The following is a 17,996-nucleotide window of genomic DNA, read 5'->3' on the forward strand; positions in this document are numbered from 1 at the left end:
CCCGTCTGCTATTTGATTGAATAATGTCCCATTCTGTCTCCATTACTATTCATCCCAGGAGGCGAGAAGGTCACTTGGGTGGTGCTAATATTTTTTACGAATGCACAAATTTGCTGCACAGGAATATGGCACAAGTGTCATGGCCGCACATGGACAATTTGTCAAATAAAATGGCGCCCTCATCATTTTGTGTTACAGTATCCGCAGCTCTTTAAAGGAATCCTTGCTCCGTGGAAAGGCTTGCTGCTTTATGGACCGCCAGGTAAAAAAACAAAAAACAAAGACATCTTGGTTTACAAGGCGTTTGCATGGAGATTTTTGCTCAACTGTTCAAATGATTCAGGTGTGTCAGGGTAGGGAACTTGAGCAGATCATGCCTCTATGGGCGTGGTCTTAAATATCTGATACACGCAGTATCAGGTGACGGTGACTGAGTCTTGTCTCCAGCAGTCCATTTTGGAACATCTCCGTCCTCCAACACGTCTGATTTAAAAGCAAAGGAAGGATACCAGGCTCCTAAACATCTTTCTTACAAGAGCATTTGATCTAAGTGTGTTGGAGTTGGAGAACGGGGAGTATTTGGAGGAGACTTGGAGACCCCAGTTTTAGGATTCTGGCCCGAAAGAGACATCTCTTAAAACCAGTGCTTGGATGGTGGTAGTGTCTCCCAGACACCAGATTCAAATGCTCAAAGCTCATGCAGAGCTATTTGCTCAATTGTTCAAAAGATTCAGGTGTGTCAGGGTAAGGAACTTGAGCAGATCATGCCTCTATGGGCGTGGCCTTAAATATCTGATACACACAGTATCAGGTGACGGTGACTGAGTCTTGTCTCCAGCAGTCCATTTTGGAACATCTCCGTCCTCCAACACGTCTGATTTAAAAGCAAAGGAAGGATACCAGGCTCCTAAACATCTTTCTGATAAGAGCATTTGATCTAAGTGTGTTGGCGGTGGAGAACAGGAGTATTGGGAGCAGACTCAGAGACCCCCAGTTTTAGGATTCTGGCCCGAAAGAGAGATGTTCTAAAACCAGTGCTTGGATGGTGCTAGCCTCCCAGACACCAGATTCAAATGCTCAAAGCTCATGCAGAGCTATTTGATCAACTGTTCAAAAGATTCAGGTATGTCAGGGTAGAGTTAAAGAGCCTCATGGCATGAGGAAGAAATGATCACCTCAGATGTGAGCAAGGAGACATTTTCCACCTGTTAAAGTTAACACCTGATATAGTTTATTAAATTCAGTTCCAATCCTATTGATAAATTCCAGTTCTGTTTACAGAATGTCTACAGCGCAGTGTGGGCCTTGCATTTCACACATAGGCTTTCAGTGACTGCCTTTAGTTATGTGTTGTTGACGAACACGCCAGCTCTATGCAAGGTTGGGTAGGGTTACTTTAACTGGATTACTTTCAATGACTTTTGGATGACTCCAATACCAAATATGCTAATAAAAGACAAAAGAAACTAAATAGGAATCAAATGATGACTCACAAAACATGGTAAGCTTTCTCTCCTGGCTTTGATCTCTTTGATCTCCGGCAAAACGAACATAAAATGCCACAGAAACAAAATGAAAAGAAATCCAAACAGCTTGCCAACATCATTTTTGCCGTTCCATGTATTCCGTTACTCCCCAAGCCTGCACAAAATGTAGTCATTTTATTCCTATTTAGTTTCTTTTGTCTTTTATTAGCATATTTGGTATTGGAGTAATCCAAAAGTAATTGAAAGTAATCCAGTTAAAGTAACCCTACCCAACCCTGGCTCTATGTCATAAATGTAGATAGATAGATAGACAGATACTTTATTCATCCCCGTAGGGAAATTCACACTTGCAGCAGTCTACCCCGTTGTTTATTTACAGATTAACATGATGCCCTAGAGTGCTTGTAGCGGATTGGATGACGTCACGCTAGTCCAAAAGTTCGAAATCCCTGCGGCAGATGGAAAACTTTTCTTTGTGAAAATCCAGGGATACACCACCTCGTGTTAGCAAGTCCGCCTCCTCTCCGATTCCCCCCGGCTTTCGTGTCTCTGTATAGCAGCGTTGAAGCCGGGTAGCTCCGGGTGGCTACACGTTAGCGTCCGGAATGCTAAACGCGAGCCACGTTTCCGCAAAACACAGCAACTGCGCTCCCTGTGCGCTCCGATGTTTTCCACCAGCACTCGATGATCTTATTTGGTCGTGAGTTCGCATTAACCATGATTACGGATGGTACCGAAGACTTATAACGCCGCTAGCCGCTTCGCTAACTCCGGCTCTTCTTCCACGACAGGCCCCTTCATCACGCCGGCACGAGAATTCTTCAGGGCAAGGAGTTGATTCCTTGAATAAACCCATTTTCGTGCGCTAAAACCCATGTCCATAGGATAGAAGTCATCCATAGTGAAGTTGTCAAAACGGGAAGAAAAAACACCGAAGATAGGAGCAGACAATAAAACAATAGGGCAGCTGCTGGATAAGGCAGCCGCTCGTGGCAGCGCCGCTTTTAGTATGTAGACAATTTAACCAGATTTTTATAGTAACCAGTGTTGGAAGAACCCTAAAACAAGACTTAATAAGTACTAATCATTTTATTCAGGTTTAAACACTTGGCTAATTTCCTGTTAAATCCCTTTAAAAGCTCCCAAGTTTACAGCCGTACGTTTAGTTATTTAGTAAATGCGTGGATGGTTCTTTCCTCCAACACACCTAACTTAAAGAAAAAACTGGTGACAGGTACAGGTAAGACGCTACTTGCCAAAGCAGTGGCGACGGAATGCCGGACCACCTTCTTCAACATCTCGCCATCCAGCTTAGTCAGCAAGTGGAGAGGCGACTCGGAGAAACTGGTCCGGGTACGTCACCGGCCGCAGGTTGTTTTTCTTTCCGCCGGCGACATGTTCTTTCTCCCCGATTTGCAGGTTCTGTTTGAGCTGGCCAGGTACCACGCCCCCTCTACCATTTTTTTGGATGAAGTGGAGTCCATCATGGGCCAGAGAGGAAGCGCCATAGTGTGAGCTGAGCGTAACTGAGAATACAAAAAAAGCATGTTCAAAAGTATTATCTGAAGCAAATTAGCAAACAAAATAGGGGACCTAAGATGGAACCCTGTGGCATCCCTTTATAAAAAAAAACAACCCAAAACTATTACATTTTGTTTTTTAATTTCAATTTCAGAGCCTCAGTTCTTAGCAGCAGGATTACAACGTATTTTGTGTGTGTTTTTAGAGGTGAGCACGAGGGGAGTCGGAGGCTGAAGGCAGAGTTGTTGGTCCAGATGGACGGACTGGCGAGATCTGAGGACCTGGTTTTCGTCCTGGCCGCCTCCAATCTACCCTGGTAATACAAAAGACGCCTGAGATACGACCTCAATCTGTTGGAAAGTGGGGATCGCGAAGTGAAACTACCATAAAGTGGGAGATACATCCATTATCTGCACCTCTTATCCTCAGTAGGGTCGCGGGGGTGCTGGAGCCCATTCCAGCTGTCTTCGGGCAGTTGGCAGGGGACACCCTCAACTGGTTGCCAGACCACATTGACAGACAATTCGCTCGTTCATTCACACCTAGGGACAATTTGGACTGGCCAATTAACCTAACATGCATGTTTTTGTAATGTGGGAGGAAACTGAAGTGCCCGGAGGAAACCCACACAAGCACGGGGAGAACATGCAAACTCCACACAGGAGGTTTGATCTCATGACCTCGGAACTTTGCCGCACACGTGCTAACCACTGCGCCGCCGTGCTGCCCGCCGGAGATACAAAGTTATGGTAATCAGCTCATGCTTTCGGAACCCCTGGTACACAACACAAAAACGTTAAATAACAAAATATTTCTTGATCACCGCAGGCTTCGATTCCATGGTGATCAGGTTTTCGCTACAAAAAATACTGTATCATATCACTGACTCCCAAGGTCTTTATAAAGCACACTGAATAGAAATAAATTGTGGGAGAAGTGACAACATAAGACGGGGAAACCATAAAACGGGGGTCTACTGTACTCAAATAGGTTTTTCTAACACTTCTAAAGAGCCTGATGGAGAGTTCTTCTGCTTTTGAATGTTCTGGGTAACATAAGGGGAACATTTCAGACCATGACAACAATTTTGATGCCATTGACGGCTATAAACGTCTCAAAGCGACTTGATCCTCCATTTTGTCATAACTGACTCCGTCAGGGAACTGGACCAGGGCATGCTAAGAAGACTAGAAAAGCGTATCCTGGTGGGTCTTCCAACTGCCTCGGCCCGGCGCACCATGATCTCCAACTGGCTGCCTCCCGTCAACTCCACAGGAGAGTTACAAATCAAAGCCGAGCTGGATTACGAACTCCTGGCGGAGGTAAGACTCTGGCACAGTGTTCCCTCTAAGCTGCGCGCGTGCGCAATCGCGCACTGCCCGCACATTCTCAGCGCACAAGAAAATCTAGCCAGCGCACAAAAATCAGGGCTCAAAATTACTAATTAAGAAGCGACTCAAGTCAAAGTTACAGTGCATGAAGGTAAAAATACACGGGGTCCCCTGACGTTGTGTCCTAAATGCGGTATTTTGAAGTCGAGTCGAAGTGGAACGAAGTAGAGTAAAGTTAGTAGAGTTTGTCGAGCACCGGCTTCTTCGGCTCGGCTCACTAAAAGGAACCGGCTCTTTCACGTCCCAAACGGCTCTTCAGGTTGTTTTTGCTTCTTTAATCCCTACACGACCAAATATTATGTAAAATTGGGCAAAAAATGACTTAAAGGAAGGGGGAGAAAATAGAACAAAAAACAAAAAAAATACCAAAATGAAAAAGTAGTGAAAAGCTGAGAAAAAATAAACAAAAGAGAAAAAAGAAGGAAAATTCAGAAAAAGCCGGAAAAAAAGAAAAGAAAGAAACAAAGGAAGAAAGTAAATAGAGAACAAAAAGAAAAAAGTAACAGCTAGGAAAAAATAAACACAATGAGATTTTTTTTTAAAGGAATTTAAAAAAAAGTAGAAAACACGGAAAAAAGAAGAAAAAAGTTTGTGTTGCATTCAAATAATTCCAATTATATCAAGTGAATCTTGTTGCCAACATTGTACTTCCACTAAAAAATGTAATTAAATAGAGTTGTGTATCGTGCAACAGACTAAAGAAACCCCCAAAAATGTTAGTGTTATGCGACAAAAGATACCAGGAAAAAAATAAATGAAAATCTTGTGAAAGAATTGTTGTAAAAACAAATGACGTTTGTAGGCCGTACAACCTTTGCAATAGTACTTTAGTCAATTCATTCAAAAGTGAAAAAATATTTTGCATTGCCGGAAACTCCGCAAAATATAACGTGATGTCAATTTTTGGACATGTTTGATAATGACTCAGTTGCCACACTTGGGATTGCCGTTGCTCACTGTTGTTTCAAGCGTTGCTCACCGACTTTGTGTGAACGCTTAGACCTGTGGAAAATTACAGGGAACATTGCTCTGGCATTTCTCGCACTTCGAATCAAGCCGCTTTCGTTCCTCAGGAGACGCAGGGCTACTCCGGCTCAGACATCCGATTGGTGTGCAAGGAGGCCGCCATGAGACAAGTCCGTAAGATTTTCCAAGTCCTGGAATCCAATCAGGATGTCGGGAGTCGACAAGGTGAGTCCGTCGGGGGAGATCGGGTATGAAGTTTACGTCGCGTAATAAACCTTTTTGGTGCAGGGGATACGAGCGCAACGGCTTTCCAGTTGGAAAGTGTGACCACGCAGAACTTCCTGGAGGTCCTGGCGTCCACCAAACCCTCAGCCAATGGCGTGATGGACAAACACATGGATTGGGAGAAAGATTTTAAATCCATCTGAGATGAATTGGAACTGTAGGGGATATTTTTCCCATTTGCTCATCGTGGCATAGTACCGGATCATAACCAGTGTTCCCTCTAAGGTGCGCGCGTGCGCAATTGCGCACTGCTCGCACATTCTCAGCGCACAAGAAAAAAAAAAAAAAAGAAAAAAAAAAAAAAAAAATCGAGCCAGCGCTCAAAAATGACTAATTAAGAAGTGACTTAAGTCAAAGTTACAGTGCATGAAGGTCAAAATACACGGATTCCCCTGACGTTGTGTCCTAAATGCGGTATTTTGAAGTCGAGTCGAAGTAGAACGAAGTTGAGTAAAGTTAGTAGAGAACCGGCTTCTTCGGCTCGTTTCACTAAAAGGAACCGGCTCTTTCGGGTCCTAAACGGCTCTTCGGGTTGATTTTGCTTCTTTAATCCCAACATGACCAAATATTATGTAAAATATGCACAAAATGACTTAAATAAAGGGGGAATAGAACAAAAAAGAAAAAAAATACCAAAATGAAAAAGTAGTGAAAAGCTGAGGAAAAAAAAGAAACAAAAGGAAGAGAAAAAAAGATGGAACATTTTAGAAAAAAGCCAGAAAAAAAAAGAAAATCAACAAACGTAGGAAAAAAAAGTAAATAGAGAACAAAAAGAAAAAAGTAACAGCTCGGAAAAAATGAAAACAATGAGATTTTTTTTAAAGGAATTTAAAAAAAAAGTAGAAAAAGTTTGTTGCATTCAAATAGTTTCCAATGATATCAAGTGAATCTTGTTGCCAACATTGTACTTCCACTAAAAAATGTGATCAAATACAGTTGTGTATCGTGCAACAGACTCAATAAGCCCCCCAAAATGTTAATATTATGCGACAAAATATATCAGGAAATTTAAAAAAATGGTTATCTTGTGAAAGAATTGTAAAAGACAAATGACGTTTGTAGGCAATCGTACATGAGTCAATTCATTCAAAAGAGAAAAACAATTTTGCATTGACGGAAACTCAGCAAAATGTAACGTGATGTCAAGTTTTGGACATGTTTGCTCATTAATCATCTTGCCACACTTGGGATTATGGTTGCTCACTGTTGTTTCAAGCGTTGCTCACCGACTTTGTGTGAACGCTTAGACCCGTGTAAAATTACAGGGAACATTGATCATAACACACCTCACCTTAACCGAGTGACGTTATAAAAGGTTCTTAAGGATGTGCTCAACAGCATCGGGGAAGGTGTCGCAAGTCAAGTGAGGCGGGGGTGTGATTTTGTCTTCGTCTCCCGGTCTGTATTTACCTGTGAAGGAACCAAGAACTCAGTTTCCCGTCAGGCTTGTAAAGCAAAGTTTTGTCTCACCTGTCCGGACTAGAATTCCCAACATTCCCGTGCTCTGTGCGCCTCCTACGTCATCCCTGGCGTCCTGTGAGAAAATTGAAGTTAAAGTTGGACCTGGGAAATGAGTGGCAGAATTGAATTGATTAAATAAACTTGTGCACTTACATCTCCAATCATGACAGCTTCATCTGGTTGAAAGCCTAAATCGTCAAGAGCCTATAAAGGAAGTATTTTGGCATTGACAGGATGTGGTTATTATACAGACACTGCCCTACCTACAAACGAGTTAGGTTCCGGACCATCATTTGTAAGTTGAAGTTGTTTGTAAGTTGCTTTAGTGCTATATTTTGGATGTTTAAGGTTTATATAAGTATGTTTAAGGTTTGAATAAGTAACTTGTATTGTTTTGTACTGAAAAATAAACATTTCATAAAATAATATGCTCTATAAAGATAAAGTTGAGTTTAACTTACTTTTGGAAGATGAGCTTCAAGAGGTCTGCCTCCGTGGTAGAAAGTAGCCGAAAAAAAGCCTTCCGACCATTTTCTCAACCGCATTAAGCTTTCATATTCCACTTATATTTCAAAAGAAACAACTTGCCTCTTCTTAACACTTTACACCAACCATATCGAATGGATGCACAAAATATTAAACCATTCAAATGTTCTTGGAGCGCTGAAGATACAGTATAGAATGGTTACACGCAAACGAGGAAGAGAAAGCAGATTTCTTCATCGGGTGGATGCTGGGTGACCTCACAGCGCCACACGCCGTAGTGGCGGAAAGAAGCTCTACAGTAATGTCCTGTACTCGGAAAAAGGTGCACACAATACAAAATCTAACTGACAGCAATGTCCGGGTATTTTTCCACATCCCAAAAAATGATTATATCTACCATTTTACGTAAGTCAAATGGTCGTTAGTAGGCGAGCGTATATATAGATATAAAACAGTAAAAAAAAAAAAAAAAGCAGGTAAAAAATCCATAAAATTATATGATTTTCAGTAAATGATAACATTTTAAAATAAAAATATTATTATAATATTAAAAATTGCTAAAATGATTTAAAATATTCAACTAAATTCAACTAATATAGATAAATATAATAGATTTGGTTTTTAAAAATTACAAAATGATAAAAAAAAACAAAAAAATCAACAAAACAATGCAGACGCTTTCCTACTTACGACCATTCGCCTTACGAAAAACGGCAGATCGGAAATTTCTTTTCAGGATGTTGCAAATTATCCAGTACATTGCTGTAAGTTAGATTTTGTATTATGTGCACTTTATTACAAATACAGGACAGTACTGTAGTGCATTTTTCCGCCGCGTGGTGGCGCTGTGAGAGGTCACCCAGCAACCACCCTGAAGAAAAACTCTGGCTTCTACTTCCTAGTTTGTGTGTATACATACTACGTGTACTGTATCTGTAGTACACGTATAGTTTAATGTCTCGTGCAACCATTCAATATGGTTGGTGTGAAGTGTAAAGAACAGGCGAGACGTTTCTTTTGAAACCACTCTTTTAACCACTCTCTAACACGGAGGAGGACCTCTTGAAGCCCATCTTCCAAAGGTAAATTAAACTCAACTTTATCTTTATAGAGCATATTATTCTATGAAATGTTTATTTTTTTAGTACAAAACAATACAGGTTACTTATACACGCCTTAAACATACTTCCATAAACCTTAAACATACAAAATATAGCACTGAAGCAAATTACAAACAAATTGTTAGGATTGTATAATTATATTTATCCTACAGTTGACATTTAATATGTTATATGTGTTCTCAGCCATTTTGAAGAGTTCTCAGCCTGTAAGCTGCTCTTCAAGGCCATGAGTTGTTTTTGATGTGCAGCCTGTCTTTTGTCTCACATACCAATGGATACATCCTGACCTGGCATCCCATAACTCAAGATTGTTCTTCACCAAAGAGCCTGGGAAGAAGGAAGGGAGTTTGCCCAGGACAGAGGTCACCTTTCATCATCGGCTGGAAAGCAGGCCTTCAAAAGAAGACTAATTAACTCTACGTAGCAAAAGTTAGAATACGGTCTCGATTTGTTAGATAGAATCCCCGCCCCTCAGTAAATCGAGACTCATGTATTACAGGGCAAAAAACATAATAAAAAGGAGATTTGGAGATTTCTTGAGAGCCCAGCTAGCGAGCGAGCGAGGAGGAGATTCGTAACAGCTTGATCTCCGGGGCTCTCAAAATGATGATTAATAAAGTAACTAATTCTAAATAACCGATTCTCTATGTCTTCTTTTATTTCAGAGCGTTTTATTAAAAATGTTGGGGACATGAACCTAACACAAATTCAACTTACCAACGATTGTTCGTGGGTACGGCAGCATCTGTACAGTATAAGTATAAATACAATTGACAAAATACAAACAAACCCCAATAAAATATCCATTTTCTAATGCAGTCTCGATTTTCACTCATAAGCTGCACTTGCAATATTTCCGTTTAAATATAAATACTTCACATATTTTTTAAAACCAGTTTTGTATTGGTAGTAACCATTCTAAACAGCAACAAAAATCCCTAAACATATCAAAAGGTCCATAAGACTCTTCCAAAAGATGTTATAGAAGTCCTTTAACTCTTGTATTGTCATTTAAATGACCATCTTTTCACTTTTCATACAGCCTACATATAAATGTGAATACAAACAACATGTCGTATTTTTCTACTGTTGGGACCAATCTAGGAAAAGTAATAACAGTGTCTGAAATAACGCCTGCCTGGACGCCGGGGGCGTGCATCATTTACATCGGGCATACAACTTAGAAAACATCTCCGGCCGGGTGGCCGACAACTTTTTCAAGATTTTTTTTTTTTTTTTTTTTTCTCAAATGGAACGTTTGCTTTATTCCGATTTTGAAATTTCGGAATTTCGGTTCGTTTGGTAATTTGCATACTCAGCAGCCGATCACAAGAATGCATCGAATAACTTTCCCGAGCATTATAAGGTCGTGCATTTCCAAAGTAGACGCACAGAGAAAACAAGAAAAATGGATAAGTGGTTAGGAGTCAAGCCAAAACCTCAGCCCCAGAAGAAAGATTCAAAAGAAGCTAACAAAATTGATGACGCTACAAAAGGTAAACGTACATTAAAAGCATCGTAGAAAGAGGAGTTCACGTGGCTTGTAGCAGACTAGGCAACGCAAACATTGCATGAATGAAAATGAGTCAATACAGATATACTGATGGCGGATGGAAAACAGCCATGTCATATACACGCAATGAATGTTATAAGTAGATTTATCTCATCTCATCTCATTAGCCGTACCGCTTATCCTCATAAAGGTCGCGGGGGGGGGGGGCTGGAGCCCATCCCAGCCATCTCCAGGCAGTGGGCAGGGGACACCCTGAACTGGTTGCCAACCAATCGCAGATTTATAATAAACTTAATTTTAAAGTGTTGTTCTGTTACATATTCTGATTATCAAACCTTAACACTGCGATTAGTCGTCTTATTGCGTTTCAAGTTGTGAAAAATGGGGCAGGCAACTTTTCAGAGTTGTCTGCCCTGCTGTCTGCTAACGTTTTCTCATGAGTTTCAGACACTGGTAATAACATTTAAAGTTAAATAATAAAAAACAAAAATTCTGGGCCTTTTACAACACTGTATACCGGGTAATTTTGACGTGAAGACAACTGGAGGATCAAATATTTCACTTCAGATCTTTTGACATAAGCTAAACGGATGCAGTGGAGTGCAACAACCAAAATTCAGTCCATTTTTTCAAAAAAAAAAAATTGAAAATTCCTCAATGTACAAAAACACAACCTGTGTGAAAAAGGTCTTCTCCGGCTTCCCCACCACCGTAGCTTTGCAGTCCGTGGCAAACTCCAAGCAGGTCACGAAGGGCCCGGGTCCCAGGGCCAAACCGTCTTTCCTTTTGTAATAACGAGCCTTATGGATAGCGATGAGAGGAGCGCCGTCTAAAATCAATCTGAAGGACGGAGGAAAAAAATCAGAATTCATGCCTTCCCACTTTCATCGGGTCCGTGGACTCACCTGAAAGCCTGGTTCATGGTTCGGTAATCAAATCGCTCGGGAGCCAGTCCGACCACGACGGCGTTGGGTTCCGAGGTTTCGATTCCTGTCAAAGGGACGGTGACGTTCGTCAGAGAAGCAAAATGAAAACGTATTTCGGAAAACGTACCTTTGAAATCTTCCAGGGCGTCGTCCTCCACGAGGAGCAAGGGTCTTAGTTCTGTTTTCTCCAGGAGATTCCTCGCAGCACTCAGTGATGTGAAGAGTTCCTTTTCCTGGGTTACCCAAATTGCATAGTTCAAATAAGTTATATTTATAAAAAAATGATTTTCTGGTTTCAGTTATCTTATGTAGGGCAGATTAAGTTTCAAACTCTAATCCTAGCTGTAAGCATAACCTTCCCCAAATAACCCTAAACCTAATATTAGCAGTAACCCTAAATTTAGCCCTAATCCCTACGGTTAACCCCCTAACCTTAGTCCTAGCAATAGTCATAACACTAACCCTAAGCCTCTAACCCTCTAGAACTAAAGCTATCCTAACCCTCAACTACAAATCCTAGTTTACCTTAAATCTAACACAAACCCTAGCTCGAATGCTAACCCCGGGTCTGACCAAAACCATAACTCTAGCTCACGCCACTAGACCTTGCTCCACCCTTAAACCTAGCTCCAACCCAAACCTATCCCCTAGCAGTAACCCTAAGACTAGCCCTTACCAACACTTAACCTTCTAACGCTTAGCCCATAGCCCAAACCCCTACGAATAGCCCTCTATCAGCAACTCCCTAACCCTATAACCATAGTCATAATCTTAGCCCTAAACCTCTAACCCTCTAGGACTAACTCTAGCTGTAACTCTATCCATAACTGTCTAACCACAAGCCCCAACCCTTAACTACAAACCCTTGTTTACCTGAAATCAAACACAAACCCTAGCTCGAACGCTAACCCCAGGTCTGACCAAAACCATAACTCTAGCTCACGCCTCTAAACCTTGCTCCACCCTTAAACCTAGCTCCAACCCAAACTTATCCCCCAGCAGTAACCCTAAGACTAGCCCTTACCCCAACACTTAGCCTTCTAACACTTAACCCTCTATCCCTAACCCCTACGAATAGCCCTCTATCAAGCAAATCCCTAACCCTCTAACCATAGTCGTAACCCTAGCCTTAAACCTCTTACCCTCTAGAACTAACTCTAGCTGTAACTCTATCCATAACTGTCTTACCACAAGCCCCTAAGCCAAACCTTGATCTTAGCCCTAACCCTTGATTCCAAACCCTAGTTTACCTTAAATCTAACATAAACCCAAGCTCAAACTCTAACCCCAGGTCTGACCAAAACCAAGCTCCCACCCCTAAACTTAAACCTAACTCTAACCCAAACCTATCCCCAGCAGTAACCCTAAGACTAGCCCTTACCCCAGCCTTCTAACGCTTAACCCTCTAACCCTACCCCCTAGCTGTCACCCTAATGCTCTAGCACTAGTACCAACTCAAACTTGGGTCTAACACTAAACCTAGCTCAACCCAACATCTAGAATTAAAACAAACCTAGGATGTGTACTGACTCCACCAGGGATAAAAACCACGACCCTGTGTAATGCATGCATCACACACATTGAGCTATTGGTGATGTGAAATGCTCCAAATTTGCTTCAATTGCTAGGTCATTTGAAACCCCGAATCGCTAAAATCCTAACCAAACCCCCAAACCTCTAACCCTAAACTCATTGTAAACAATTATCTATATAGTATAGTACTTTTCGTGAACCGGCTTCTTCGGCTCGGCTCACTAAAAGGAACCGTCTCTTTCGGGTCCTAAACGCCTCTTCAGGTTGTTTTTGCTTCTTTCATCCCTAACTGACCAAATATTATGTAAAATTATGCACAAAATGACTTAAAGGAAGGGGGAATAGAACAGAAAAGAAAAAAATACAAAGATGAAGGAAAAGAAAAAAGTGAAAAATTCAGAAAAAAAGCCAAGAAAGAAACAAAGGAAGCAAAGTAAATAGAGAACAAAAAGAAAAAAGTAACAGCTAGGAAAAAATAAACACGATGAGATTTTTTTAAAGGAATTAAAAAAAATTGAAAAAAAACAGGGAAAAAGAAGAAAAAGTTTGTGTTGCATTCAAATAATTTCCAATTATGATAATAATAATAATAATTTCCTTTGTATTGTCATTCTATGTAACAATGTACACAGAACGAAATGTCGATACACCTGACCCGTTGTAGCGAGCCGATGCAGCCGCAGCCAACAGAGGGCGCCGCCATTTTACCAATTAGGTATGACTCGGCCGAGGCGCGAACCAGCGACCTCCCAGTCTCAAAGCGGGCACACTACCATCTAGGCCAAGTCAATCTTGTTGCCAACACTGTACTTCCACTAAAAAAATGTGATTAAATACAGTTGTGTATCGTGCAACCGACTCAATAAGCCCCCCAAAATGTTAGTATTATGTGACAAAAGATATCAGGAAAAAAAGGAATGAAAATCTTGTGAAAGAATTGTAAAAACAAATGACGTTTGTAGGCCGTACAACCTTTGCAATAATACATTAGTCAATTCATTTAAAAGTGAAATATTTTTTTTGCATTGCCTGAAACTCAGCAAAATTTAACGTGATGTCAAGTTTTGGACATGTTTGATAATGACTTAGTTGCCACACTTGGGATTGCCGTTGCTCACTGTTGTTTCAAGCGTTGCTCACCGACTTTGTGTGAACGCTCAGACCCGGGGAAAATTACAGGGAACATTGCTAGTGAGGTCCCTTCTCAAGGTTTCTCTTTTTCCTCACGCTGAGGTTTTGAGTTGTTCCTTGCCCGCATGTTGGTTTAAGATCAGGTAATTGTATCATTGTAATCTTGTGCAGTCCTTTGAGACATTTTTGTGATTAAGGGCTATATGAATAAATTTGACTTGACTTGTGGCTCTTTGACTCTCACAGTTAAAAATGTCGGCTCTTTGTGTCAAACTTGTTCGCCTCCCCTGCTATATAGCCCATAACCCAATACTAGCAAATATTTACCTGGACATCCAAATTGAGCCTTTGCATCCTTTCCAGCAATTTCTTCCTACTCTCTTTGGTGGTGTTGGTCACAAACTTGATGGCAACCGAAGCTTGTCGTAACCTGCCAATGTCCCATTCCAAAACCTTTCAATTCCCATCGCTTTTGAGGTCTTTATTTGATCTGAACCTCTTACCTAGCAAGGGCATCCCGTGCCCCGGGCACTGCCACGTCTTCTATGTGGAGGGTGCCACTCAGGTCGATGAGTACGGCTTTTAAAACTCTTGCCATTCTCGTCACCTAGAGTAGAAACATGGTGTTTTAAATCGAGAAAAATGCAGTAATCCTTCATGTTTAATGGGGTCATTTCTATGTGCTTTGGATTCTTTAATAAAAGCTACTTGGCATTCCGTCCCAGTCGAATGCTGATAACCTGCACTGTAAATGGGATTTTTAGGCAGTTTTCACTATCTCTCGCTCTTTCCTTTTGGTAGATTATAGTCATAATTCATGCAAAATTGGCAACGTGGATCAGATTATGTGTGGATTATAAACCGATCAGTCGCTCAAATGTGTGTTTTGCTGCCTAGAATGCAGATTTGGGAGAGGTCACGATTTATTGTGAGTAGACTCCGATGAGCCTCTTTTATTATTTAGACATGCTTGCCTTTTGGGGGAATGTAGTTATCAGTGGTGAGACTTAAATAGAGCATGCTGTTATTCGTATTTGGAAGCAGATTCCATGTTAAGTAGGAAACAGATTTCTCGTCTATTTTATAGGTAGTCGTTTGTTTATAGTGACTCCATAATGGGCAGAAATTTTGAGAAGTTGATTCCACACTTTAGTTTGTATGCGTTTGTAGTTTTTGGTTGTAGTTCGTTAGGAATGACATAATTCGAAAGGCAGTTTGTAATCTGATTACCTTCGACAGGCGCTTCATTCGACATTTATCGATGTTCTTCGACAATTGTAAACAAAGTCATGTGACAAAAGCGTCAAATTAACACACATAGTTGGAGGTTTTAGTGTAATTGCTTAAAAAGTTTAGTTAGCGAACCTTGAGATGCACAACAGCTGACTTCCGGGTAGTCTTCTTCGTTGGTTTTTATAGGAAGCGTCTATGTGATTTGCTGTTTGGTGTCGCTCTCCTAATTTAGAAAAAAGAATAAAAAGCAAGACAAAAAACGAAAACGTGTTTATTTTATTCTGAAGGTATTATTAAAACGTGTCACTGAATATGTAATCATAATTGTATGAGTTTCCAATTATAATAGTTTCATTCTTTAATCATTACATTGATAATCACATCTGTTCATTTGTCAAGGTTTCTAAGTGGTGTTCTGATAAGTCTTCCCACACTCTTATCATACCACCTGCAAAATTCAGTTTGATGCAGTCTGAACCAGGGTTTCTAGTGAATATGTACCTACCTTACATCCATCTCAGTGGATTTTTATTTTCCAAGGAAATTTCACCTATGTTAATCCACACCCCTTTCCTATAAAACAGTGGTGAGACGTTTTTCGATGCTTGTTTTTGGGATGACTTTGTCCTGATCACAAGCCTCGAATATTCAGTTGTTTTTTTTAAACTTTGAAACTTTAGTCCTTAACAGAAATGCTCTCTTTCCCCCCCTGTCCAAAAATCGGTTTGAATCCCGGAAATTGAACAAATGGCAAGACACAGACTGCCTACGCCAACGGTATTATGTCAGATGGCTTTAAAACAAATAGTTAACAAACCATAAGAGTAAATATCATCTCTCACGTCCGGATTTGTGGGCAGCAGGCGGCGCAGTGGTTAGCGCTTATGCGGCACAGTTCATGTCATGGGAACCTGTCGTGGGTTCAAAACCAGCTCCAGACTCCTGTTTGTTTGTTCTCCCCGTGCACTCCGGGTTCCTCCCACGTTCCAAAAACATGCATTTCAGGTGAATTGGCCGGTCCAAATTGTCCATAGGTGTGAATGAGCGAATGAGTTGTCTGTCCCTGTGTGCCCTGCGATTGGCTGGCAACCAGTTCAGGGTGTTCCCCGCCCACTGCCCGGAGATGGCTGGGATGGGCTCCAGCCCCCCCGTGACCCTAATGAGGATGAGCGGTACGGCTAATGAGATGAGACGTCCGGATTGAGTCTTCTTGTTGGTTTTTACGGAGCAATTTTGGGTGATTTTCCGTTCCGTTCGCCACATCTAAATTTGTACAGCTCAATTTGAAAAATAAAAATAAAGAGAGAGATAAAAACAATACTTTTTTATAGATATTGTGAAAAAAATTTTTTAAAGTTTAACTAGCAAACTTCGAAGGTTTTGGGTTGAGTCTTTTGGGATTAGCTGTTTTTGGTAATTTATAAGGACTGAATTCTGGCACTCTTGGGCTTCCATACCTCTTCACCAAAATTTGGATCGTATTCACGAATCAAACATAGGAAAAAAACGACCCTGTTTTTATTTTTCTAAAATTCATTTTAACCTCAGACGGTATCATTTAAGAAGCTTATCCTTAACGACGTAATCGCTCATTAGAAGAGCAAAGCAAACATGCCGCCCATTCCTCTAATAACTAACAGATATATCGCATTAATGGCTTGTTGTTTTTTTCATTTTGTACAGCATTAGCCGACAGCTTAACGTTCTCGTGTCATAATGCCAGAAAACAAATCCTCTTTACATTTTAACTCTTTGTAGCAAATACGTTTTTTCTAATTTGTTTTTAATGTCAATTAGGTCGGGTGGACCTCTAGGATACGGTAATATTTTCACGATACAATGTGGAACAATGTTTTTGATTCCCTCGTTACGGCATTTCCCTACTATAAAACATCACCAACACATTATTTTGCGTGGCCAAAATGCCGAGTCACGACTTTTAAGATCCCTATTTAATCTTTATATACATTGCTGCATTGCGAAGGATTTTATACATTTGACTACCGTAAGTTCCGGACTATAAGCCGCTACTTTTTTCCCTAACTTTCAACCCTGCGGCTTATTCAGTGATGCATCCAATGTATGTCATTTTTCTAACGGCCTCCAGCGGCGCTCGAGTGTTGCTACCATTAACTGCCCTGTCAAAGCTATATTATTATTATTAAAGCTTTGAAAACTCTCTCGGTGTACCGTCTTTCTTTGTAAATATGCGTAACCCATGTATAATATGTATTTGCAACTGTATATTTTTGTAATGTATTTATTTGTGTTTATTTTAGACACTTATTCTGATATGTTTTGCACGGGTGAACGAAAAATGAGGGGCGGAACAAACGCGGGGTGCCGAGTTTAAGTGGGGACCGCTAAAGGTGAGGGACAGACAAGGAAAGAAGAGGGGGTAAAAAGTTGGTTAAAGAAAAAGGAGTTGCGTGAGTAAATGTGTTCATCTGATATATTTTTCCCACCCTTACCTTTGGAAATATACATTTTTTTTGTTGGATTACTTTCAACGGGACCCGGACTCTGCGGGTCTGCATGAAACTTTAAGTACCGGTATCATTTTCCGTTCACTTTGCCGGCTGTGATTTTTGGACTGTGGACTTTAATGAAGGACATTTAGTTTCAATCGCGGGACTTGAAGTCGGGTTTGGGTTAATTTTGTGTTTGTGTTACATGTTTAAATGTGGGCGCATGCAGCTTATATACAGGTGCGGCTTGTGTTTGCACAAAATCGGTTTTCCTCTTAAAATGTGGCGGGTGCGGCTTATAATCTGGTGCGCTCTATAGTCCGGAATTTACGGTATAAAGGATTTTATAGGATTGTATACAAGTTACATTTATTGAGTGCAATGAAGATTTTCACCGATTAGGCTATAGTTCAATGACAGGTCGTGCCGTTCCGAAAGCAGAATATTTTGTCTAGTTCTGTTGATAACAGGAAT

The 17,996-nt window shown here is 40.8% G+C and overlaps 2 protein-coding genes across 5 annotated transcripts in view; one reads left to right on the forward strand and one right to left on the reverse strand.

The window, feature by feature from the left end:
• katnal2 (katanin p60 subunit A-like 2) overlaps nucleotides 1–7,272 on the forward strand; it is a 17,407-nt gene extending 10,135 nt beyond the window's left edge. For 2 of the 3 annotated variants that reach the window (XM_088355659.1, XM_088355660.1), the window contains exons 10-15: nucleotides 199–262; nucleotides 2,722–2,998; nucleotides 3,214–3,324; nucleotides 4,168–4,330; nucleotides 5,473–5,590; nucleotides 5,654–7,272. In XM_088355659.1, coding sequence (XP_088211785.1) covers nucleotides 199–262; nucleotides 2,722–2,998; nucleotides 3,214–3,324; nucleotides 4,168–4,330; nucleotides 5,473–5,590; nucleotides 5,654–5,793 — 873 coding nt within the window. In that variant the 3' untranslated portion in view covers nucleotides 5,794–7,272. The remainder of the gene's footprint in view (nucleotides 1–198; nucleotides 263–2,721; nucleotides 2,999–3,213; nucleotides 3,325–4,167; nucleotides 4,331–5,472; nucleotides 5,591–5,653) is intronic. The other variant, XM_088355661.1, reaches the window with a different exon arrangement.
• Nucleotides 2,562–15,260, reverse strand: hdhd2 (haloacid dehalogenase-like hydrolase domain containing 2). 2 transcript variants are annotated; one of them, XM_088355662.1, is made up of 11 exons: nucleotides 15,187–15,211; nucleotides 15,052–15,087; nucleotides 14,325–14,428; nucleotides 14,149–14,251; nucleotides 11,285–11,390; nucleotides 11,137–11,221; nucleotides 10,906–11,071; nucleotides 7,265–7,315; nucleotides 7,121–7,184; nucleotides 6,942–7,060; nucleotides 2,562–3,013 (listed from the first exon to the last, which is right to left on the reverse strand). In XM_088355662.1, the coding sequence occupies exons 2-10, from the start codon at nucleotides 15,067–15,069 to the stop codon at nucleotides 6,957–6,959; spliced, it is 801 nt and encodes a 266-aa protein (XP_088211788.1). In that variant the 5' UTR covers nucleotides 15,070–15,087; nucleotides 15,187–15,211; the 3' UTR covers nucleotides 2,562–3,013; nucleotides 6,942–6,956. The 2 variants fall into 2 exon arrangements, with proteins under 2 accessions (XP_088211788.1, XP_088211789.1); XM_088355663.1 differs by lacking the exon at nucleotides 15,052–15,087 and having other exon boundaries at nucleotides 15,187–15,260.
• Nucleotides 15,261–17,996: the final 2,736 nt, after the last annotated feature.

Source organism: Urocampus carinirostris, chromosome 16, assembly GCF_059441175.1.
Source record: "Urocampus carinirostris isolate Australia breed hairy pipefish chromosome 16, RoL_Ucar_1.0, whole genome shotgun sequence".
Lineage (NCBI taxonomy): Eukaryota > Metazoa > Chordata > Actinopteri > Syngnathiformes > Syngnathidae > Urocampus > Urocampus carinirostris.